This window comes from Aspergillus oryzae, chromosome 2, assembly GCF_000184455.2.
Source record: "Aspergillus oryzae RIB40 DNA, chromosome 2".
Taxonomy (NCBI): Eukaryota; Fungi; Ascomycota; class Eurotiomycetes; order Eurotiales; family Aspergillaceae; genus Aspergillus; species Aspergillus oryzae.
The window spans coordinates 5,785,601-5,809,085 of record NC_036436.1 but is presented as its reverse complement, the minus strand read 5'-3'; the positions used below and the strand labels follow the sequence as shown (position 1 = coordinate 5,809,085).

At 48.4% G+C, this 23,485-nt stretch overlaps 14 protein-coding genes across 14 annotated transcripts; 8 read left to right on the top strand and 6 right to left on the bottom strand.

The window, feature by feature from the left end:
- Window positions 1-935: 935 nt before the first annotated feature.
- Window positions 936-2,255, top strand: AO090003001375 (glycosyltransferase family 31 protein; the record flags this gene model as incomplete). Its single annotated transcript, XM_001820383.3, has 1 exon — window positions 936-2,255. The coding sequence occupies one exon, from the start codon at window positions 936-938 to the stop codon at window positions 2,253-2,255; it is 1,320 nt and encodes a 439-aa protein (XP_001820435.1).
- A 48-nt stretch (window positions 2,256-2,303) lies between these two features.
- AO090003001374 (DUF3425 domain-containing protein) lies at window positions 2,304-3,081 on the bottom strand (the record flags this gene model as incomplete). Its single annotated transcript, XM_023235294.1, has 3 exons — window positions 2,304-2,318; window positions 2,357-2,923; window positions 3,052-3,081. The coding sequence occupies 3 exons, from the start codon at window positions 3,079-3,081 to the stop codon at window positions 2,304-2,306; spliced, it is 612 nt and encodes a 203-aa protein (XP_023090327.1).
- A 687-nt stretch (window positions 3,082-3,768) lies between these two features.
- On the top strand, window positions 3,769-4,773 carry AO090003001373 (uncharacterized protein; the record flags this gene model as incomplete). The annotated part of the gene is made up of 1 exon (XM_001820381.1): window positions 3,769-4,773. The coding sequence occupies one exon, from the start codon at window positions 3,769-3,771 to the stop codon at window positions 4,771-4,773; it is 1,005 nt and encodes a 334-aa protein (XP_001820433.1).
- A 504-nt stretch (window positions 4,774-5,277) lies between these two features.
- On the top strand, window positions 5,278-6,126 carry AO090003001372 (uncharacterized protein; the record flags this gene model as incomplete). The annotated part of the gene is made up of 4 exons (XM_023235293.1): window positions 5,278-5,311; window positions 5,381-5,517; window positions 5,586-5,937; window positions 5,996-6,126. 4 exons carry the CDS (start codon window positions 5,278-5,280, stop codon window positions 6,124-6,126), a joined length of 654 nt encoding a protein of 217 aa, XP_023090326.1.
- A 301-nt stretch (window positions 6,127-6,427) lies between these two features.
- Window positions 6,428-7,131, bottom strand: AO090003001371 (uncharacterized protein; the record flags this gene model as incomplete). The annotated part of the gene is made up of 4 exons (XM_023235292.1): window positions 6,428-6,430; window positions 6,501-6,523; window positions 6,570-6,710; window positions 6,810-7,131. 4 exons carry the CDS (start codon window positions 7,129-7,131, stop codon window positions 6,428-6,430), a joined length of 489 nt encoding a protein of 162 aa, XP_023090325.1.
- A 498-nt stretch (window positions 7,132-7,629) lies between these two features.
- On the top strand, window positions 7,630-8,058 carry AO090003001370 (uncharacterized protein; the record flags this gene model as incomplete). Its single annotated transcript, XM_001820378.1, has 2 exons — window positions 7,630-7,957; window positions 8,024-8,058. 2 exons carry the CDS (start codon window positions 7,630-7,632, stop codon window positions 8,056-8,058), a joined length of 363 nt encoding a protein of 120 aa, XP_001820430.1.
- A 485-nt stretch (window positions 8,059-8,543) lies between these two features.
- Window positions 8,544-9,835, top strand: AO090003001369 (uncharacterized protein; the record flags this gene model as incomplete). The annotated part of the gene is made up of 3 exons (XM_023235291.1): window positions 8,544-8,940; window positions 9,129-9,460; window positions 9,758-9,835. 3 exons carry the CDS (start codon window positions 8,544-8,546, stop codon window positions 9,833-9,835), a joined length of 807 nt encoding a protein of 268 aa, XP_023090324.1.
- A 1,841-nt stretch (window positions 9,836-11,676) lies between these two features.
- Window positions 11,677-12,979, bottom strand: AO090003001368 (nitronate monooxygenase; the record flags this gene model as incomplete). Its single annotated transcript, XM_001820376.1, has 4 exons — window positions 11,677-11,803; window positions 11,855-12,092; window positions 12,264-12,800; window positions 12,871-12,979. 4 exons carry the CDS (start codon window positions 12,977-12,979, stop codon window positions 11,677-11,679), a joined length of 1,011 nt encoding a protein of 336 aa, XP_001820428.1.
- Window positions 12,980-13,297: 318 nt separating this feature from the next.
- Window positions 13,298-14,316, top strand: AO090003001367 (putative short-chain alcohol dehydrogenase; the record flags this gene model as incomplete). Its single annotated transcript, XM_023235290.1, has 3 exons — window positions 13,298-13,816; window positions 13,876-14,220; window positions 14,293-14,316. 3 exons carry the CDS (start codon window positions 13,298-13,300, stop codon window positions 14,314-14,316), a joined length of 888 nt encoding a protein of 295 aa, XP_023090323.1.
- Window positions 14,317-14,619: 303 nt separating this feature from the next.
- On the top strand, window positions 14,620-15,070 carry AO090003001366 (uncharacterized protein; the record flags this gene model as incomplete). The annotated part of the gene is made up of 2 exons (XM_023235289.1): window positions 14,620-14,997; window positions 15,026-15,070. 2 exons carry the CDS (start codon window positions 14,620-14,622, stop codon window positions 15,068-15,070), a joined length of 423 nt encoding a protein of 140 aa, XP_023090322.1.
- A 294-nt stretch (window positions 15,071-15,364) lies between these two features.
- Window positions 15,365-17,013, bottom strand: AO090003001365 (allantoate permease family MFS transporter; the record flags this gene model as incomplete). The annotated part of the gene is made up of 4 exons (XM_001820373.3): window positions 15,365-15,793; window positions 15,880-16,282; window positions 16,336-16,759; window positions 16,812-17,013. 4 exons carry the CDS (start codon window positions 17,011-17,013, stop codon window positions 15,365-15,367), a joined length of 1,458 nt encoding a protein of 485 aa, XP_001820425.1.
- A 626-nt stretch (window positions 17,014-17,639) lies between these two features.
- On the top strand, window positions 17,640-18,530 carry AO090003001364 (DUF1445 domain protein; the record flags this gene model as incomplete). Its single annotated transcript, XM_001820372.1, has 2 exons — window positions 17,640-18,332; window positions 18,384-18,530. The coding sequence occupies 2 exons, from the start codon at window positions 17,640-17,642 to the stop codon at window positions 18,528-18,530; spliced, it is 840 nt and encodes a 279-aa protein (XP_001820424.1).
- A 2,568-nt stretch (window positions 18,531-21,098) lies between these two features.
- AO090003001363 (fungal specific transcription factor domain-containing protein) lies at window positions 21,099-22,259 on the bottom strand (the record flags this gene model as incomplete). Its single annotated transcript, XM_023235288.1, has 1 exon — window positions 21,099-22,259. The coding sequence occupies one exon, from the start codon at window positions 22,257-22,259 to the stop codon at window positions 21,099-21,101; it is 1,161 nt and encodes a 386-aa protein (XP_023090321.1).
- Window positions 22,260-22,378: 119 nt separating this feature from the next.
- AO090003001362 (Zn(II)2Cys6 transcription factor domain-containing protein) lies at window positions 22,379-23,409 on the bottom strand (the record flags this gene model as incomplete). Its single annotated transcript, XM_023235287.1, has 4 exons — window positions 22,379-22,382; window positions 22,472-23,041; window positions 23,091-23,213; window positions 23,282-23,409. 4 exons carry the CDS (start codon window positions 23,407-23,409, stop codon window positions 22,379-22,381), a joined length of 825 nt encoding a protein of 274 aa, XP_023090320.1.
- Window positions 23,410-23,485: the final 76 nt, after the last annotated feature.

The following is a 23,485-nucleotide window of genomic DNA, read 5'->3' as shown; positions in this document are numbered from 1 at the left end:
ACCTATCTAAGAGATCGGGCTCGGTCTTTTGCGCAATGGCCGCTTTCCATCTGGCTTCTGCCTCGGCTGCTTGCTGTTGCTCGATTATGGTGCGATGCTTGAGTCTCGCTCGTTGCACGCCCTTCGGTTTGGTTTTCGCGCGTAGTCGTATAGCTGGGTCTCGCGCAAAGGGATTGCGTGTGATGAGTTGAGGTTCGTAGATGGCCACCGCCATGGCTGATAGTCCCGAGCTGTTGAAGTGGATCCAGGGTAAATTATGATGAAATTATACTTTATCATCATGTTTTAACGCCTCCACGGGCGCAAAGATGGTTTTATACCCCGCAATTTGGGGTCACATCGTCACGGTCTATTATTAGTTGTAGTTTAAGTTGCTTGACAATGGTTAGATAATGTTGACTCACGCTCGTATAGCCTCATCTTGGTAGCTTTGACTCGTGTCTCAGTCACCGACTGCATGTCCGAACAATTCATGTCCACTGCAAGGGCAGAGTTCTGAAAAGTACCGTGATCGTCCCAAACCAAACCCAATCAAGACCAAACTGACAAAAAAGAAAAAAGGACCCTGAAAAGCAACACAGGGATCGGCGTGGTTCATGTCTGCCTAGAACCAACACGACGAGCAAAAAAGAACGGTCCGGACCGTGTCCGTGCACCACGCAAGAAATCAAGATAAAGAGAGGGAGACAAACAGACACAAAACGACGAACCCCACCGACCCACCGCGGGCCATGAAAGACCACCGAATTATCCAATAAAGCGCCAGGCCACATAACCAGTCCAAGAGGGAAACGTGAACATCAATCAATCCATCCCCGTCCACGTCAGCCGCGGTCAGGGGCCCCTGGTGCCCTTGAGTCGTTGCTTATGTTTAAAAGTCGCAACATGGCCTCCTTCGCCCGTTGCTGCCTCTTCGGCGCCAATCCCTCAACTCCATGACGGCCTTTCGTCCTGCTCGTCATCCGCCTCGCGGACGAATCACCTGGATCAGCCCGATCCTGGGTCTCCTGGTCATCCTGTTCATATACATGAATCACCAAAACGCCTCGGCCCCGATCGCATTCCCTCAACGACAACAAAATGCTAACACAGACTGTCCCGACCTTCCCGGCTTGGAGGACATCTTCGTGGTCCTGAAAACCGGCGTCACCGAAGCCCGCGACAAAGTCCCCATCCACCTGCAAACCACCCTCCGTTGCATCCCAAACTACATAATCTTCTCCGACTACGCCGAGAAAATCCACAACGTGCAACTCCACGACGTCCTCGAAAACGTAGCCGAGGACATCAAACAATCCAACCCGGATTTCAGCATCTACAACCGCGTCCGCGCCGCCGGGCGCACAGCCCTCACATCCGCCGACCTGAACCCGGATACCAACTCCGCCTTCGGGAAACCGAACAACCCAGGCTGGAAACTGGATAAGTGGAAGTTCCTGCCCATGATCGAGGAGACGTTGAAGGCGCGCGCCGACGCGAAATGGTACGTCTTCATGGAGGCCGATACGTATTTCTTCTGGCCGAATTTGTTGTCCTGGTTGGCGCAGCTGGAGCACCAGCAGCCGTATTATTTGGGCAATCAGATGCAGATCGCCGATGTGGTGTTTGCGCATGGTGGGTCCGGGTTTGTGCTTTCGAATCCGGCTATGCGCGCGGCGGTTACGCTGAGGAGGGAGAATGTGGATATGTGGGATCGCGTGACGAATGATCACTGGGCGGGTGATTGTGTGTTGGGGAAGTTGATGGCGGATGCTGGCGTCGGTATGCTCTGGGCCTGGCCGGTTTTGATCTCCGGGCAGCCGAGTGAGCTGGACTTTTTCTCGGAAGGGTATCGCAAGAAGCCGTGGTGTTATGCGCCGGTGGCCTATCATCATCTGGGGCCGGACCAAATTCGAGAACTCTGGGAGTTTGAGCGGAAATGGTACCGCGATGGCAATCGGAAGCACGTCTTGTATCGGGATGTGTTTCGACATATTGTCCGCCCGAAGTTGGGAGGGACGGTCGCCGGTTGGGATAATCGGATTGAAGAGACGCCGGGGAAGTCGAGTCTCAGCTTGGTGGAGTGCCGGGTGCTCTGCTATCGTGACGATAAATGTGTACAGTATACTTATACCGATGGGAAGTGTTGGACATCCCATGTGCCTGTTCGGGGTGCGCAGAAGGACGGAGTCGCCTCCGGCTGGATTACGGAGAGAGTCGATGCCCTGGTGGATGATATGGGTTCCTGTCCTCATGCGAAATGGATTCTAAGCTAGACGCTATACCAATACTTCTTGCAGTTTCTGGAATGTATAATTCATGTATCATGAGCGTATCATCTATACCCTCTGCCCAAGCAGATCAACTACTCGCATACAGTGACCCGTATGGGCTCTTCTCCTCTCATCATCCTCCATCGATTGCTCGACGCTATCAACTCATCGCACCCCTCCATAGCCCATGCCCATTTCCGTATGAAGCCAGGCGTCACTTCCCAGCTTTCTAGTCTGTGCGGCTCGCCCCACAAGATAAGCCCCTGTCTCGAGGCAGTGACATCGTCATCGTCCCCTTCCGTGAGTGCCAGCTTACTGGCAATGGGAGGCTTGCGGGACCATAGTGAACCAAACATGTAGTCCACGATCTTGTCCCCAAGCAAGTCTCTTACAAATTCCGTATGATCAAAACAGTTCTCGTGGGCAATCAAATTATCTCGCATCCGTGGAATTGGCAAGAAGTTGATCCAGGTCGCGTGTTCAATATCCATTTGCAACGACGTCGGAATTAGACTCTCAGGGAGCCCGGGCCTTGTCGCGTAATACATGGAAGTACCGAGAAACCAAAGGTGGCCGGGGCGGATCTCATTTTTCTCAATGCCTGGGATGATGAACGCGGATGACCCGGCCAGGATAACCTTAGCATGGTGGACTCCTCGCAGCACGTTAAACTGAATCAGATGTAGCAAGTGGTCAGCAGGTAGGGAAACTTCCGTCTCAGACGACCCATGCAAAACCCTCTGCACTTTGTTGGGGATTGAGAATGGTGCAACGGAAAGATAAGGTGCGGAGTGCTCACTCCACTCTGTGTTGTTCGGGGCTGGGCCATGGTTCAGATGCTTGCTGCTTGCGCCTGACGTGGTTTGACTTTCATCCTCAAGCCGCCAACGATAGACTCGGAATGGACGCGGGTTGGCGGTTATATGGGCTTGATCCTTGTCTCGAAGACGAAGTCCTGGCCCTAGATGAGTCTATTGGATCGACAGAGCTTTGAGGGGCAGACGTAGGCCGTAACACTCACTGCGCGCTCTCTGGTTCAACCTGTTCTGTGTCCTTTTGCGCTGTAGCTTCTCATCTCCGGCCATAACGCCGTGATCCACCGGCTCCACTGCACTACGCTCGGACTTTGGCAACCATGAAGTACTGGCCATATTCACTGGTATGCAAAGGAAGGCAACGCAAATTGTGAATTTGTGATAGACTGAGATGTTTCTTAACTCCGTTGGGGGCCAAACACATGGTACTATCCCAATTTGGTAAAAACTGTCAGCTGTCAGCCACACTTCTTGGACCCATATTAGCCGCTATTCCCAACCTGGAAAAACATGTCAGCCAGTTTGGGCCACATTGTATACTCCCGTAGAAATCACAACACATTGACTGCATTGCGAATGGATATAAAAGGCTAGTACTTTCCTGCTGAGCATACCCTTCATCAGCAGCATCTTATGATATTCTCTTCTATTTATCGTAACTTACCGCACTGATCAATCAACATATTCTGATATAAAACACCATGTCTCGCTACGCCGAAGCTCACGCAAACCCCCAGGGTCCCGGCGACGCCCGCCCAACAGCACTGCAGATTGTGAAAGACACCGAGATGGAAGGCAAGCTTGCTGGCAAGTCAGCTGTAATCACCGGTGTCTCATCCGGCATCGGCCTTGAAACAGTCCGAGCCATCGCAGCAACCGGCGCATTTCTCTATCTCACAGCCCGGGATTTGAACAAAGCGAAAACCGCTCTGGACGACATCTTCAAGCCAGAGCAGATGGAACTTATCCACATGGACCAGTCCTCCCTTGAAAGTGTGCGTAACGCCGCGAAGACCATCCTTTCCAAAACCGACAAAGTAAGCCTCCTGATCAACAACGCCGGGATCATGGCTTTGCCGGAACTCCGCCTGTCAATGGATGGCTATGAGCTGCAGTTCGCAACAAACCATCTTTCCCATTTCCTGCTCTTCAACCTACTCAAGCCTGCCATGCTTGCCGCCTCCACTCCTGAGTTTCAGTCTCGCGTCGTTAACGTATCTTCCGATTCACACCGACATCACGGTATCAACGCGTCGGATAACTATAACTTCCAGAAAGGTGGATACGAACCATGGACAGCATATTCTCAGTCTAAGACAGCGGTTATTTACATGGCAAATGAACTCGACCGTCGATATGGCTCTCGCGGACTGCACGCGACCAGTGTTCACCCCGGGATGATCGCCACTAATCTGGGACAATACCTTACTCCCGAGCAGATTGAACAATTGCTCCAGAATACGAGATGGAATTCTCTGTGGAAGAGCTTCGAGCAAGGCGCTGCGACAACGGTATGGGCCGCTGTTGGTAGGGAGTGGGAAGGCAACGGGGGAAAATTCCTTGCTGGATGTGCCGAGGCCGTACGTGGCCCGGAAGGAACTGAGGATTATGTTGGGACATTTGTCAATCACACATATAAGCCGGAGGACGAGGCTCGGCTGTGGAAAGATTCGTTGGAGATGGTTGGACTGTCGGATGATAAGTGATGTGATCTTGGGGGTTGGTTTGTGTACTAGTATGACGGCGGTGGGTTATAAGCTTGAGTAATAGTAATTTTATGCAATGCGGCATTTATTGTACTTCACAATATCCTGGATACTTGCTAACATGGACGTACCACTTGGATGTAAAAAGCCAAAACCAACCCTCTCGCTCTCAGAAATGTCACATAACGACAATCAAAGCGAAGATTGAGAGGGGCGTTTTGATAAGAACAAGTAGCTTTTGGATTCCAGGGACCCTCTAAGCTAGTCACAGAAGATTGGAGGTCAATGCAAGGCTTGAGTAGGAACAATACATCATATTGGATGCAATCACTGTTTGTCTCTGGGTGGAAGTATGCGCGTGGTCGTTACTGAGACGCTCTCTTAAGATTGGATCCTGATCTATTTATCGTGACCCCATTGTCTTTTCTCTAAATTAGATATGGTAGGATATAGCAAGAGAAGGCTTTGACATTGAGTTGTGTGGTGTGGCTGTTGCGTGGAATAATGAAGGGGTCAATTCCGGAAGAGGTAAAGAAGTGTAGGTCCTGAGGCACCTGTCAGTGATGCATGGATGATATAGTGAGCCTTATTATACGTAACCCATTAGGTATTTTTGCTATCATAATGACCACTTCTTTTGGTCGACCGAGAACATCCCCAAATCTTTCCTCCGGAGGCGACTTACAGACTTACAGACTCACAGAATCACAGACACAAGAATCAAAAACACCCTATACGAGACAGGTATATTCTATGGTCACACAGCTCAAATTAGAGAAAATAGAACTAACTACTGATGGAGACATCACTAGCAAATCCTAATCATGGTGTATTTCAAAAAGGGGACAACGTCAGATGACACGCGTATCATCGTTCGCAATCGCGTCTATCCCGACCGAAGCGCCATACTCAAGCTCTACTCGTTTGTTCGGAATTGGGGGAGTGACAAAAAGTATCCGACGTTCAGCTACTCTTCCTGGAAACGAGCCCTCAAGAGCCAATGCGGCTTCTCCTCCTGGAGCCACCGTGTCAGATGTAAACTCCCGCTTGGTAAAGGCACACAGGAGATTGTCTATGTGTCATGTGAGCAGCAGTTCGCCGCTGCTATCGATGCCATGTCGCAGAGCGGAGCTGATCTTGAATTCGAGATTGTTCATAAATACAGTGAGAATACCCTTTTACTATATGACTCTGATAGGAAATGTGTGCTTACCTTTGTTAGAATGGTTCCGTGTGGAGAAGGATCCCAGTCTGAATGGACATCGAAGCCATGGTGCTAGCAGTAAGCGTGGATCTAGTTTCTATGGGGCTGCTGAGAAACTGGGTGACTTTGAGAAATGCGATCTAGATTGATTATTCCACAATGCTCCAACTTTTCACTATTGAAACTGGTAGTGTTAGGATTTGCTTCGTGGCTTCTATGCTTTTGTGGCATCCCTGTGCTCTCTGTGAAACTTCTATTTTCCTGAAAGAAGTGGAATCTTGACCTGATGTTCTGGCTGGATCTCTTTTGTGCTTGTGCGGAAATGCGGTAATTTGGGTAGTTTGATCGCAAATTTGATACAATATCTCAATGATCAGAATATCCTTCCATCAGAATGAGTACCCAAAGCCATGAGTTGGGACATGCTCAAGGCACAGAAATCAAAGCAAGTCACTAAATTGGTCTCAAACTATGAAAGTAAAGAACCACAAGACATTGCCCCAATACAGAAATAGTAGCTCACCAGGAGACCACCAACATTGCCATCTGGCAGAGATAGGTCAACAGAGTTAACACATCGAAGGCAACAAACCAACTAAGTCAAGACGATTGATTCCAAGTGCACATTGACACCGGCCCGGAACAAGCTCCACCGGCAACTCCAGGATACACGTGTAGTGACCTTCAATCCGAGAAGTACTGATTGTCAAGCCAAGCCAAGAATTCCTCACGGCTGATCGTTTCATTGAGAGTTCCGTCGTGGTTAGTCTCCAAATAACCTAAAAATATTAACAAACATCTCATGATATCCATGCTGGATCCGGGTATATACCATCCTGGGGAACAATCTCAAAGTCCAAGCCGCGTTCAAGGTTCATTCTGGTGGCATAGTGCCAGTGAGCTTCACAGAGGATATTTCCAGTGATTTCGATGCCATCGTAGTAGACGGTGTATCTGGCAAAGTGGGTGTTTGGGTCGAAACCACACTTTTCGATCAAGCCGGTGATCCATTTGCCGTAGTCCAGGTCTCGGATATACATGGTTTGGCCATCCCAGACACGAGCAAAATCCCAGGCCATGAACATGCCACTCTTGGTTGGGTCCATGCGGTTGTGGACCTTGAAGACCGCGTCCCAGGCAATTTCGCGTGGCATTTTGTTGTGAGCTGGGAATGCGGGTTAGTATGTTTACTGCCTTACGGTGGGTTTGAGCTTTATACGCCCGATTCAAGTATCGAGGGGGAAGAGGAAGCCTCACCTTTAAGCGTCAGAGTGAGAGTTGGATGACAATAGATTGCGAGAGTGTTGAGGGTGATCGGGAGACGGAGGTTGAAACAGCCAGACAAGAGCAGGAAAACAAGAGACTGAAGATGAGGGACAGAAACGCGTAGTCAGGGAGTACTTCTATTTAATTCACTCTGTCAGGCTCCATCAGACTGTGGTAAAGCTACCCAATTGACCAAACCAATCAGGTTTGCAAGCACGTCAACGCCTCATAGCTTTTCTGTTACACGCTTACACACTATAATTCATCGCTTGCTCGTATACTTTCTCTTCTGATCTACTAAGCTCTCAAGGTCCTTCCCACTTCTTACAATCTCTGGCTTCTTAAACGTCATTTACTACATCCTTATCCCTCGGGACAGCACAAAAATGAAAATCCATGAGGATACTCCCATCGAAATCATCAACCGTGTGGATCCCGGGCGTTCGGCCTTCCTCAGGGCTTGGTGCGTATGGCAGGCTGGAAATAGTGAAGACACTCTTGTCATCTGGGATCTTGACTATCAATCCTGGGTGGAAGTACTGGTCGACCAGTGCATGTTTAACGCGGACATGCAACTGTTGAAATTCTCCTTTATTCGGGATGGACGCATTCTCACTGGATATGTGTTCTGTTGCACGCAGTGGCTTTGTGCCATTCAGGCGATGCTGGAGTCTGATGAGAGGAGAGTCCAGTTTGAAATCATTACTAAAGAAGGTAGGTTATCTTATACATGGCCATGATGTTACTTGATTACAAAATGGTGACTTATCTCTACGGAAGACTACGAAACCAAACTCGAGCAAGCTGTGCCTTAGCCAATTTTTCGATACTTTGGGAAACTGCCCATTACACCATGTTGTCTGAAATTGGAGAATGAGCATAGGAGGAAGCGGGTCACAAGGCTTAGCAGAGATTTCAGATGTCTTATGGAAGTAGTACTAGGAATCACATAATGAAGTACATGATGTTCACTCACGTGCTCTCCTGTAACCCTACCGCCTTATCAATCTCATCTGAGATCACAACATGCCTAATTAAGGATGCCATGCTCATTTTGTCAAGTTTGTCATGTGATATTCTCATTTCACGACGGAATGGTATGGAAAGATGATGGTATTCACTGGTGGGATCCCTTTGTTAGTTAGGCAACGATCGACGCACATTTTACCCAACAAGGCTTTTCTCCTGCCTACATCCATCCATCCTCCTTTCACCATCCTCCTTCATCTGTGGTATCACATCTTTCATCTTCGGAGAACCTCCATAGCCCAGTTCCCCAAAGGTCCCAATCTCTCCAAACATGGATCCCGAAACCAGCCAGGCCCTAGCTACTCGCATATCGCGCATTCTGCAGAACGTAATCGAAATCAGCGAAAAAAGCCTTCCCCGTCTAGCAGCGAGAGAGTTAGATTCGGTCTACGCAGACTACGCGACCAGATCCCAACCTGTGACATTTCTACAATTCATTCAGCACATCTGGGATGCATTCATGCGTGTTGCAGGGCAGTTAGATCGCAATGGAGATGGACACCGAAAGCTAGCTAGAATAATCCGGTGGCTAGAAAAGCTGCCCAACAGGCCATTCCCAGATGACTATGATGAAAGCGACGAGATTCTATATGGGTATGATCTAGGAACAACCGGACTTTGGGACGCTTTCACGCGGGCTGAGCCGCCCATCCCATTGAGCTTCGAAGGTTTGTTTATCACTCGCATATTCGTTTTGCAAATGCAAGATCTGCTATCAGTATAGCAGTGCTAACCCCACCAGGGCTCTCGAGTACTGATGCAGAATTCCAACGATGCCTAAATGTACATACGTTCACTGCACTACTCACTAAATCTTATCTCATCCCTCTCCCTAGGCAGGCTATATTGGCCATAGGGCAGGCTACCGAAGGAGCGACGGTTCAAAAAGAGGATGGCGGCCCAGAATTTGTCTCTAATGATCCACTTGACATTGAGCAACTCGACATGAAAGTTGCAGTTGCGGCCATCTGGGTTCAGCATGCAGGTCATGTACTCTGGCGCCACAATCCACGCTACACCATTGGAGAAGGTGGCCCCCTCTGGAAAGAGTTTTATGAACGCCTATCTAAGGAGGATCCTAATTACCTATCCTTGTACCGTGAGCGTTGGGGTGTCTGGGTGTTACAGTTCGGGGAAATTTCAGAGAACAGTGATGTTGCCGAGGAGACTCGTGACATCGCAGGAGAGGTTAGTGAGACGTTGGACGAAATTTATTCAATGTACATCAGACGTTAATGATCCCATCAGGAGTCCCTGTTTTCGTTGCAGCCCAATTCTTGTGTACGATAGCAACCTTGGTATCCATTTTTTATTGTGGAGGATCATAGCCAAATTTCAGAACAAATACGGAATCGTCAACACATATTGTAAAACCCATACAAGGACATAGATATCTAATCTGCCTATGTAAACAATTAATACTCCTGAATATACAAAGTTCATTCAATTATTAATCTTAATTTTCTATATAATGCAAGAGTCTAGGAAGAACCCGTCCGTTTCCAGCGGGTGGTAGAAACCGCACCCACTAGTCGGCAACAAGCGGCTTTGCCAATATTTTGAAGTGGGGCGATCGGTCAGATTACCATGCTTGTATCTCTTCTGCTGACTCGATAACTTCACCGATTTTAACAAGTCGTATCGGCCTAATCTATTATAAATAAAGCTATTATTGCAATGAGCTCTCACTCGATGACAGCTACCACCAAGTCGACATCAGCTTCAGTTGCGGAGAATGCCTGTGCTGCTTGCAGAGAGCAGAAGAGGGGATGCGACAAGATGTTGCCATCATGCGGCCGGTGCACCAGGTACTGCAATGCATCTTTGACTATGGATATTTTTGTCTTGCAATGCCACTGAGAATGGAAAAAGGCAGAATCGTTCGTGCAATTATCTTTGGCACTCCGCCTCTGACGTATCTCCGTCCGAGGGGCTGACCTTCTTGCTGAGGCTGGAGTCGGACAACCCCAAAGCACCTAGTCTCGATATCGATCTGTTGTACGTTAATATGCTACATCAAGCCCAGGAAGAACACAGTTCGACCTTTACTCGGGTTATGGAGGAATACCTTTCCTACTATCAGTCATGGTTACCGGTTGTCATGGAGCGGCCGTTTAGGAAAAGTCTGGAGAGGTTAGGCCATCAACCTCGTGCAGAGACTGCCCTGCTTGCTCTCGCCATACTTCTTGTCGTGCAGGGTGGCCTACCTGATAGAGCTACAAATCCATCGCATCGAAGTTATATCCTGTGCAAAGAACTTTATGCTCTTCTTCAGCTAAGACGCGCGCCTTCATTGCAACTAGTACAGAGTGGTCTCCTGATAGCCTTATATGAGACTGGGATATCATCCTCGGGAGCGGCCTCACTGACCATAGCAAGCTGTGCTAGGTTAGGCTATTCGATGAAGCTCAATATAGACAATGGGAATGCCTACGAAGATTACCTGTCCTGGGAGGCTGCTGAGGAACGAAGACGGGTGTGGACCGGGATATATTTGCTAGACCGGTATCGGCGTCTCACGAGTAGCTGCAATTTTGGAAGGGGCTGACCTTATTTTTTATACAGCGTCATATACCAAGTAGTTACCGAATTCAAAGCGCCTCATGTATCAGAAGACTTGGCGGATCACTTCCGACTGCCGGTAGATGATGCATGTTTGAGAACAGACAAAAGTGAAGCAACTCAGGCTCCCTCCCACCAGCCGATGTCCGTGCCAATCGATGTTCCCCTTTGCTATTATGCCCGGGAGATCCAGGCCGTCCGTCTTCTCGGTGAAGTACAGCTATTACAAAGACACGTCGACGTCAATTCGCTGCCGGAGAAATTCCAATCTTTGGATCACCGACTAATGCAGTTCGCTGAAAGGTTGTTTGAGCAGACGCCCCAGGGGTGGGCAACCTTATGCGGAGCTAATGCGATCACCTTAACGTAAGATACCTACCCGTACCAATCTAGGACCAATAGTAATGGGCGATAGGGCTGCGTTGACCCTTCACCGAATCCGAATCGATTGTGCAGTGAAGTTCCAAACATTGGGAACATCTGATGATGCAAAAGCGTCGCTCCTAGCCTTGACTTCGTTTATCAATATGGTCCGCGATATATGCAATAAGTTTAATATGCTCAGTGCCCCGGAGAAAATTCCATCTGCACCGCTACCTGCTGTTATGTGCACGGGGGAAGCTGTCCTTGCTGGGATTAAGATGAAAGAGCTACTCGGAGGGCAGTTTCAGCTAGACTATGAGCCATTCCGACTGACACTGCTTTACGCGAGAAAAACGTGGAAACTGGCTGGTATGTGTAGCACCTTATGGACCATGCATTCTGGATGCTAACCCACTCAGATCAATATTTGCAACAAATGGAATAACATTGAATCCTGCTCATGGCTCAAATTCCTGTCCTCAGTCTTCCTCATCCTGTCTAAAAGCATTGTTCATCTGTGCCACGATGGATCGGACTCCCGATCGAGCATCGTTCAAAAGCTGCTTAACAGTCGTCACCTCCTTGATGGACCCAATTCCAGTGCCCCTATTTGTCTTGTGAGCAGAGCTCCAACTATTTACGGATAAGGACACTCACGCCCATATAATGGTTCTGTCATCTTCTCCCTTTTCTCTGGCGTTGCTGTGTCGTTTGAGGATTTCTTCATCTGTAACGCCGCTTTGAAAATCCTCGTAGCTGCGACCGATGATGGCCCTGCCATCATATTGGCTAGGCCAGACGTCGGTCGAATTGAACACATCGTGCTTCCGTGATTTAATTGTCGTTGTGGTGCCGTCAGTAGTGGACACGATCTTTTCTTTTGCGATATCCGGACCTGCACATTCAACGGTAGCAATAAAGTGAGTGCGAAGTGTTAGTATCCCGACATGCTTGAGAAGTGAAGCCACGACTTGCTCTTGTTCCCATCACGATTCCATCCGCACCTTGCGTACGGATATCATTAGCACGTCCATATTACTATATATCATAAGACAATGGAGCTCACCTAACGCCATAGCCGCAACCATCCCCCTCGCATCAACAATCCCACCCGCAGCCAACAGATGCACCTCTCCCGTCTTACCCATCTCGCGAAGTAGTCCCCTAACCTCCGGGAGTAGCGCAATCAAACTCGCCCCCTGCGCCCACTGATGCCCACCCGCATCCGACCCCTGGACGACCAGTACATCCGCCCCATAATCGATCGCCTCCCTCGCAGCCTGGACCGTCCCAACCTGCACAAACACTTTCACATCCCAATTCTCCTTCTCTCTGAGCTGATGCACAGCCGTGATGATAGGCCCATGATCAGATCCATTGTTCGGAAATGCAAGCCAGATCCCAGTTACCCGAGCCGCACATAGGATCGGAAGTACATTGTCGATTAGGCCTTCTGGCTGGAGCATGAGACAGCCTACACCTATGGGGAGCTTTTCCTCGGGGGTTGCGATCCCGAGGAGGGATCGAGTTGTGTTGAGCTCCGCTTGCAGTTGTTCGAGATGTGGAGACCCCGTTCTGAAGTCGATGCCGCCGGCTATGAATCCTATACTCGGGTTTCTGAGCCTTTGTATTGCTGAACTAGAATGAAGGGGTTTTTATAGGGTTATATGTACCGTAGCCCCCGGCAGATGAAACGGCGCTGGCTAGACGACTATCTGCAAAGCCGTGCATGGGCGCGTTGGCGATGAGGGGGGATTTAGTGTTTGGGAAGATCTGATGCATGCTTTCGTCTCTTTTCAATTGGTGTATGGTTGTGTGAGAAATCCCGAAGAAAGAAGAGGGGCAGCAGGTGAGGTGTTTACTATTAATACTGCTTACTGTCTCGGGCGCTTATAGATGCTCTTGTATGGCTGGAACGGGTTTTTGTGGTGTCCGCCAATGGGATCGCTCGGTAGAAGTGCGGCCGCTAGTGTGTACCGAAATATTACCAAAATTACATGACCCTCTACCAAGTACCAATGTCCATTAACGTCAAATCAGCGAAGTCTTCAACGACCCATTAGGGACCATCGGCCGCTAGTGTCTTGTCCATCTAATCTGATGGCTAAGAAAAGAATTAATAAGACTATAATTGACCTCGGAAGACGTATAAAGGGAGGACCAAAGAATCCGTTTTCATTTCACAATCCTAACCTCTTGCCTAAGAAGAACGTCTACTCTCGTCCATTGTTCCTTTTGCTTTTTAATATATCCCTTACATTCACCATGGATGCAGCCCCTACAAGAACACTCCTGTTGATAGGCTCTGGTCCCGGAATCGGAGTGGCTGTGGCATCCTTGTTTGCCCAAAAGCACTTTGACCATATTGCCCTGTTTGCCCGCAACTCATCTCAACTACAAGCAGATAAAGAGACGATTCTCTCTTCAGCGGCAGATGTTGGTCGTCAAGTCCATGTTCGGACCTGGAAGGTTGACATCAGTGATCTGGAACAATTCAAGGCGGCTTTGACAGAAGTCCAGTCTTTTGGGACACTGGAATGCGTCTATTTCAACGCGGCTCGCGTTGGTGGAAGCAATTTCTTTGATTTCCCTGTTGAAGATATTGAGCTAGACCTGAGAGTAGGTTTGATCTATTGTCATTGTAGGGGTGGGGGGTTCCAGACTGATCGACTCCCTAGGTCTCTGTTACTGCCCTCTACGTTGCTGTTCAATGGGCAACGCCAATCCTGGTCAATACGATGCAAACGAACCCGGGAGTCGTCTTCAAGCCGACTATTCTAGTGACAAATAGTCTTTTGCCTGTTAATCCGATTCCTGAGTACTTCTCTTTGTCGGTGGCCAAGGCTGCAGAGGCAAACCTGGTCAAGTCTTTGCAGAAGTCTCTTGCGAAGGGAGGAACTCGTGTTGGAATGGTTATTGTCGGAGGGATTGTATTGCCCGACTCGAAGTTCTTGAATCCTACCACAATTGCTGAACAGGCTTGGGATCTGTTTAACCAAGATGGAGCCGACTGGAAAGCTCAGGTGAGTATCCTGGAGGATCGGGTGGATTGGTGTCCACGCCTGTGAAAATACGATCCTATACTTCCATCCTAGCTTAAAGGTTTGTTTGTCTCATGAGGCAGAGAAGACGGACTTTTGCGTATCATTCTGTGGCCATAAGGGGTTTCTGCTTTCCCTTTTCTATTCTTTTTGTTTTATCCAAGTCTTGTGCTTGAGAGCAGACCGTCTCAGGATCCATCGTGTATGTCGGAAGAATCATAATCTTATTTCAGAACAAACAGAATCATTAACATATATCATTAAAGCCATACAAGCACATGAATCTCTAATCTGCCTTCGTCAGCAACGTCCCAAAATTCACAACAAAAGACACATACCATTACCCCAGTCAGTAAGAAAAGATCACCAGCCCCCTCCTTGATGTCCACCACCATGATGCCCACCACCATGATGCCCACCAAACCCTCCTCCACCATGATGTCCTCCATGGTGTCCACCAAACCCACCTCCATGATGCCCACCAAACCCAGGTCCACCCATCCCTCCATGATGTCCATGATGCCCATGACCACCACCCATTCCCATACCAAGTCCCCCACCACCATGATGATGGTGATGATGTCCTCCACCAAACCCTCCAGGACCCGAGTTAAAGCCTCCCATGCCAGCACCAGGACCGAACTCGTGTCTTCGCGGAGGTGGATATCCGCCTCCGCCCATTCCCATACCGGGACTCATATGATGACGACGATTACCGCCGCCGAGGAGGGAGAAGCAAGAGCCCATGTTGTTTCTTTGGTGTGTTTTATAAATTGTGTGGTAACAGGTTGTAACGACAGGGAGTGGTTCAAAAGGTAAAAGGGTTCAATGAGTGTTAATTGTAGGTAAAGTATATCGATCTATTAATCTTGATATAATGTGTATAAGGCTGAAATAAGTGGAGATCCAGTAAATATATGTACCGGTACCTTTTCCAATTCTCTTCTAGAAAAACCTCATGTATACGTACGTCATGACGTCATGTATCCATCCACCAATGAAGAGTACGTACAACCCTCACTCCCAAGAAATATTCAAGGAAAATAAAATATCCAAGAAAAGAAAAAGATCTTATGAATGACATAACCATTTACAAAATTCCCCTGAACCACTGGAACAGGAATTACTAGTAATGATACTTGAACTCCACTTCCGCGTCACCTGTCCTGACTCTCCGCGTATCCTCTTTCCCGTCGATGATCCTCTCTTTCTCTGCATTCTCCCTCTTTAGGTACATCGCGTGCACGAAGACCACGATCTGCGCTACGCATAAGGCTCCCAGGGAGAATGAGTTACCCAGGACGTAGGGCGATTTGCGATAGATTTGCCCGGCGACGATTCCTGCGCAGTTTCCGATCGTTTGCTGCACGCCGACGGCGAGGGCTCGGCGGTATTGGGGGGCGAAGTTGACGTTCAGCCAGGCGACGTTTAGTCCGACGCCGGTGTAGCAGGCGATTGCGCAGAGGTAGGTGGCGAAGTATTTGACGGGGTCGTTGGATACCGCTAGGAGGAGGATGTAGCCTATTATTCCGAAGATGTTGGCGATTAGGATGTACTGTTTTCGCATGTTAGCATCTTCTTCACCATGCTCGCTGCCACTTTCGGAGTTCAGAAGGAAAGGGAGATGGATATATGACTTACAGAGGCAAAGCGTGAAAACCGATCCGCACAATACGCAACCGCAATAAACACAAGCGCAGCCCATATATAAACCGGAACGGTCAACACATTGCTCATCAAGGAGTTATACCCGATACCCTGCAGAATCGTCGGCAAGAAGGTGCTGAATCCGTAGAGCAGAATATCCTGACAGAACTGCGTGACGGCGCTGAAGGCCAGTTTGGGATCGCGCAGTGCGGTCCACATTTCGTCCCAGCTGAACTTGTCGCTGCCCATGTATCTGCGGCGTTGTTCGTTGCGCACGCGCATCATCCATTTTTCTTCTGCAGTGAGGAAGTACGACTCTGCTGGATCGTTGGGGAGACCGAACCAGATCAGGACGGCGCAGACCATGCTGAAGAGGCCTTCGATGATGTAGACCCATCTGGTTGATTTTTTGGTTAATTATCCGAGGCACAAGAAAGGGGGAATAAATACCTCCATCCAGCCTTTCCTCCTAACCCATCCATGTGTAGCAGTGCATATGCCAATAAGCCTCCCACGGCGCCAGAAATGGCTGCACAGCTGAAAAGATAGGAGACGCGCTTCGCCTGTTCTTCCCGTCGGTAGACCATCGTCAGGTATAGATTCAGACAGGGAAATAGACCTGCCTCGCAGGCACCCAGAATCAACCTTGTCGCGTACAGCGCAGCGACGTTTTGTACAAACCCCGTAAAAATTGTCGCGAGGGACCAGACGATGCATAGTCCAGTTAGGATATTGCGAGGTGTCAGTTTCTTCATCAACACCGCCCATGGTGATTCTAGAAGCACGTATGTCACGTAGAAAATGGACACGGCGGTCGAGAACTGAGTATCGGAGGCCCCAATATCCTCAGGCATTCCTGCGACTTTGACATTGCCTGTGGTGAAGTCAGCTAAGCCATTCAGATTACGGTAGAATACACAACATACCAATATTTGTGCGATCCAAAAAGCACGACAAATATGTCACCATAATAATGGGAACAAAGGCAATGTCCAACTTCATGAGAAGTTTCTTCTCCTTCTTCGGGTCGAGCACAACGTCGTTCACATCGCCGACACTCGGCTCTTCTATGGAGGTTTTGCGATCATTTTTGTTCTCGACCGGGATATCCTTTTGGTCAGTCGACATGGAAGGCGTCCAACTATTCTGGTGGGCTAAGTATAAAGATACAGTGTCGTTCCCTAGTTTTGCAGGAAATAAATGTAAGTGCACTTCCACCCCAAAAAACCTCCGAAACCGCGTCGACAGGGAAGGGAGAATCTGGGGTTTAAAGAGCCTCGTGGATCCCGCTGATCGCTCCGTCAGGATTACCTATCAAGATAGCGGATGCATATCTTGACCCTCAAGGTGCATGATCTTTGGCTGGATGGCAGACCCGTTATCTGAATAAGGTATCACTTGAGTAACAGAAATTCGGCCAAAGTCCGCGACTCCGCTCGTAGAGGAAGCCCGTTCGGGCCGAAGGGTCAAGATAAGTGGTGGAGAGGATTTTATCAGTCGGTGACCCCTACTGATATCATTCGCTCATTGGGTGGTCTGACTGATAAATCCCCAGATATCGGGGAGTGGGCCCCGAAGGTGGATATGGGGAAAACAAGTGGATTGTTGTATGCCCTACTATGTTACAACCCTTGCTAGTCGTTGACACTCCGTCATGGCGGAAAATAACCATTCCATTCCGCGGGGAAAGGGATATAACGCATATGTAGAATACAAGTACTCACTCAATCGACAACCAATATACTACTGTAGAGATGGACCCCACGCAAGGTCAAACAGCCCACCAAGTCCGCCTTCTCGGCCGCCAAAACCACATAACCAACACCTCGGGCCTAGCTCCAGGGTATCTACAAGCCAACCTTCTCATCCTTCCCTCCAAGCATGCCGAGGATTTCCACAATCTGTGTCTCCGCAACCCAGTCTCCTGTCCCTTACTTGGACTCACCCAGAAGGGCAATCCCCACATCATCTACCCGTCATCGTGTATCAAAGACAAGGACTTCGACCTTCGCACGGACTGTCCCAAATACCGCGTTTATAAAAATGGCAAATATCTTGAAAGCCGTACCGATCTCGTGAACCTTTGGACAGACGACTACGTCGGCTTTCTAATCGGATGCTCGTTTTCCTTTGAAGATGCCCTGTCTGACGCGGGCCTGAAACCAAGACACCAAGACACGGGAACGATTGTTGCCATGTACAAAACACGCATTCCATTGTTGGCTTCGGGGATCTTTAAGAACGGAACTTGCATTGTCTCGATGAGACCCTATCGCGTGGAAGATGTAGAGAGAGTTCGGGAGATCACAAGACCATTCCTGGCCACGCATGGGGAGCCTGTTGACTGGGGATGGGATGCGCTCGAGCGGTTGGGAATCAGTGATATTGAGAAGCCGGATTTCGGAGAGAGGCAGATTTTTGAGGAAGGGGAAATTCCAGTCTTCTGGGTAAGTTTCTGTTTTCCTTTTTCAAAATCAGTTTTGTTGATTGTCTACTAGGCGTGTGGTGTCACACCTCAGATGGCAGTAGAGTCGGCAGGAGACCGAATCGAAGGACTTGTGTTCGCGCATGAGCCGGCCCATATGTTGGTTACGGACTTTACCGTCAAAGACTTGAAGACATTGGGAAAGTCCCTTTATAATTGATCCGATAAATGTTTCATGCCCTTGTCCCTTCGCCTCCCTGTAACGAGTATTCGGTATTCTTATAAGCACATGTTCTTCTGGAAGGTTTCGTGGAATAAAGCTAGAAAACGTATGCGGCTACCGATATCGCAGGGTGTTTCAATAAAGGATAGATAAAAGATTGATCAATAAAGGTACCTTCAGACACAATGCGCTGTAGTTCTGATGTTCTGCCAAACCAGTGACGGAATACTTCAGTTGGTCTTGGGTATATCCAGCACAGAGGCTGGCTGGAGACATATAAAAGCTCTGTTGATCTAAACCATGAGAAATCCTTTTCTTCTTGTCCAGCGATCAAGATTTGGCTACCACATGCTGTATTTCAATCTCCCCATCTCAATTCTTTGATTACTGTACCTCGTCTTTCTCACCCTACAATAATCCGCCATCTCACGCCGGTACCTAGCCATCAGTCATTCTGGAACGAGTTACAGTGGCCTTTTCACTTTTCTATTCGTACATCATGTCCGTACCTTCTTCCCAGGTGCCACGGATTGCTTGGACCGATTCCATTAGCGTCGAGAATACCATAGATGAAATTCGAAGGGGCGATGCCCTGGCTGGTCATTTCTCTATGTATCCCGGAGTAAAAGAGCCGAGCACTGCAGTCCAATATCTGTCCTGGGAAACTTGGAATATATATCTGTCCCAACAATGCGCGTTTTCCACCACGGAGCATCTGCTAAAATACACCATCAATGAGAAGCCCATTTACATTTTTCAAGAGATACAATGGAAATATACTATATCACGACTGATAACAGATGGGAAGGAAATTGTCTTTGAGATAGTCTCCAAGAAAGGTAAGCATATTTATATACCAGTTAATTCAAGCTTTTGGCTATGGTGGATTGAGCTAATTGCATTTGTAGATACGTACGCCAAGACCAGACATAAACCTCTTGAGCCTGAACCAGCTGTGCCTAAACCAGCTGTCGTCGGACCTCGCTCGCCTGTCTTCGATGACCCTTATCGCTCACTATTTAGGGAAGGGGTATCTAGTTCCACGTTTAGTACAGAGTCGACTTAAATTTAAGCTGGATATCTGGTGGGGATGTTGCAGGCTAAGGTGGTATGTTGGAAATATCGACGCCTTGGTCATTGTTAGTACCTCAATGCATATTCGCTACGATCTGAATTTGAATGTAGCTTGTATTTGAACCCTTTGAGTTATCTCCCTTCAATGTAGTGTTGAAGGTCAATCCAGAGCATTACATCTCTATCAGCTCTAGTACTTCATATCTTGCCATTCATTAGCTTCTCTTCTTTCTTCTTCACGAGCATGTCAATCAACACTATCAACCCATAAAGAACACATACTAAAACGCAAAAAGACCAAGACAATAAATCAATAGACTGATAAATCACTCAACAAAGCGCCTGGACATTTGAATAGATATCTCACCTTCCCTCGTGGTCTATCCAACCAAGGCCATCATTCCGCTGCTTCCTCCACGGCGCACCTGTAACCTATTTGTCGTTTGGACTATATGTACGAATGGCTCGTATATGTTCTACAGCATCATCTTAGGGTTCCTACTCGACAATGTACACTTCCGTCGCCATGTAAAGTGTTCTATTGGTTTTGAGCAGATCGTATAATAAAGAGAGACATGGATATTGCGTAGCCTTATTACTTTAAGCAACTTTACCCCTATTTTAAGTCCAGGTATAACATCCTTAATCATATACGTTAGGGAACTTCCACAGTACTACTAAACATATATTGACCATCTATACATTCACTCATTAATGTATTACCAGGGACCTATTTGTAAAATCATGTAGCTCTTGGTTGAGGCTCGTCTATATAGCATCCACACTTGCGTTTTTCATTATACACACGTCTTCTACCAAGCCACTTCTAACATCAAACAATTTTGAACTTCATGAAATGAGACCAACAATTATGCTCATCATCCGTCTAGTGACACACGCTACCAGAAGGCTGCACAGACCACGATTAATCCTTTTCGCATTAGTCAAGGTCTTCTACGCGTTGTCTGAAAGGCACGATGGCTAGATTAATTGCCGGGAGAGCAGTATTTCATCAATTGTGTGGGTCAGGGTTAGAGCTATACTCTTTTAATAGGTGTGGTTGATTCATTAGTATACCAGGAACCAAGGTCTAACACAATTCATTTGAGAGGGTGCATTGGTTGTTTGATTTGGGTGGTCCTTTGTGCCGTTCCTAAGGCGGTGATATTTCTAGGAAGAAGTGTGTGATCTCGGCTACAGCGTACTGCTAAGGAGAATAGCCATGGGGCTTAGAGGGACCACGTAGCTCCACCCTGGAGCTACACTCTGTCTCTAAATGTATATAAGAACCGTAGTTACCCCCCAGACCTACAGAAGGTCGGCAACCCTCTACCTCTCATAGCATACCGCTACTTGCAATCTCAAGTGGTCGTTTAATTTATTCTTTGTCGGTTTTCCTACACTAAACTACTCAAATTTCCTACCATTGTACCTCAAGACAGTGGAAGGTATTAAGGGTAAATAAACCTCGTGCCATTTGTTATAGTACCATCAGAAGCAATCCTTCATCAGGCTCGACAACTCGCCTCCAAAGTCAAACGTGTAGCCATTCCCCATGCGAGCCCCATACTGCCATGGCTCCTCATATGTCTGCACACCTGTCCCCAATGACATGATCTGGTCTTCAATATTACCCACTGCTTCGAACCATTCCATCAGCTCCCGTGTCATCTGAGCTCCGTCTGGTGTCGTATGGCTCTGCGTACTGGGTGCCGGTACCTGCTCCATTGAGTCTACTGCTGCAGTACCAGCGGCTGGCTCGAGCACGTGCCGAACTGTCTCTTCGGGCTGGTGGTGGGTTTGCAGCCCAAGTTGAGGTCCCAGCTTTCGAAGCCCCTTGATTGACCTCCACAGTCGTCGGGATACATATGATCGCGGCGAGAAGCCTTTGACTAACTCCAGGGCCATGTAGAACTCCACTTTAGAGTGAGCGCTGAATTGGGAGGGTGTCTGAGATACGGCGAGAAATATAACGGCAAGGGCTGACACGAGAAACCAGTTGAATGTAACCTGCTGAAGACGATATATGTCTGATGTTTCGTTGAGTTTCGTGATGAACTGGATGGTGTCTTTGGCAAGGTCAACGACTATTTGCGATTCTGCTGGATAACGCATTATATGAGCCGCTGAATGTAATACTGGCCGATAGATTAGCATCCGCAGCTGATTGGCGCGTAGGTAAAGTAAAGATCGTAGCCGGCGGATACTCCGTGGATCCTGTTGCGCCTGATCAAATGGCTGATCAAGACGCAAGGAATCAGGTATTGCAGCAGCCCACCGTAGGACCTGCCAATCTAAATAGTTCATTTCGTCCTTCTTGATCTCGTTCGTGTTGTTGAAAGCTGATATGAACTTCCACACCTTCGCCGCAATGCGACTATACCGGATCATCACCCGCAAGTAGGGGGTCTTTTCCTCGGGCTCTGGAAGCCACGGGTCAATATCTGTGTCTTCCAAGGCAAAGGGCATGCCTGTCCCGAAACTCCAGCGCATATCCAGCACATATATGGACCAAAATAATCGTAGAATACGCTCCTTCCCTTCAGCCAAAATAGCCGGTTGTTGCAATGTTTCCCGTCGGTGAAGACCTTTCTCCAGACACATACGTTCCACGATGCCGATCGTCCTCCACGCAAGCGCTTCTTCATCCATTTGAAAATAGAAAATCGACTATGACTATGTCAGATCCTGCGAGGAACAACACTACAGCAGGACTTACCACCAACGTCAGGAACATGATACCTCTAATGTCCGGAGGCCCCCATACGCAGTTATCTGCTACCTTCTGTACATCTTCAAACAGCCTCATAGCCAAATCGCTGTTTCCGCTTGCCTCAGCCGTAATTGCACACGCAAGAACCAACCTGAGAATATGGACGTCGTAATCATCCACCTTCATATGACCATTATGCTGTACAGAAGCCTCCGACCAGCCTTCTGTTTCCACTTGACCATATAGGATCTCGACCTGGTTGAGGAGCTCCTGCAAGTCCAACACAGGGTACATGATCCCCATCTCCTCCTCATACACCCTACACAATCGAAGAGCTTCATCCTTTCCAATAGTCCACAGCGGATCACCCTGTCGTGTATGCAACACCTGAGTGGGTGAGGGCGATGGCATAGGCGACGGCTCCTGGGTCAAATCCCCATCCTCACCAGCATCATTGCGCTCGACAATCCCACGCCGCTGAAGACTCGATTTCGCAAGATCAAAACTAAACGCAGAGGTCGTGGGACCCTGAAAAGTCAACTCCTTAGCCGATGAAACACGCCGAAACGGTCTCTGTGAGGAAATAGAAAAGCAGGTCTGGTCCGGTCGCGATAATGACGTCGGAACAGCAGCACCTTGAGTCAGAGTATGAACGGCAGTCGTCAAAGCAGTGATCTGCTCCTGCATGGCTTTCATCTGCTCGCACAATTGATCCAACCCGCTAGTTTCCGTCAGCATCACTTCTCTCCACCCCACGGACCGGCTCTTACTGTTCATTCCCGCTAATTTCTTGTCGCTGTCCTTCCGCGTACACACATCCAATCCGCTGTCTTCCGCATCTTTGACATGGTGTCTCTCCATTACATTTGATTTTCCGCCGCTTGCACTCGTTACTGTTGTTTCGGGGTTTCAGTGAGACCTTCATCTGTTGACAATACCGGAAAGGATGAACATGACCCACCATGCCTTTGCGATGTATTTCCGTCTTTTCCGCGGACGGGGGTCGTGTGATTCCGTGTCGTTCTCTATCGTACGGTTGTCACCGTTGTCTGCGACCTGGCTTGTGTCATGATCCGCCGGGGCAGACATTTTGGGCAAGTCCCGGTAAAACGGTGAGAAGAGGAAAAAGCCGACGGTTGTTCTGTTATTGGGTTGATTCGCTAAT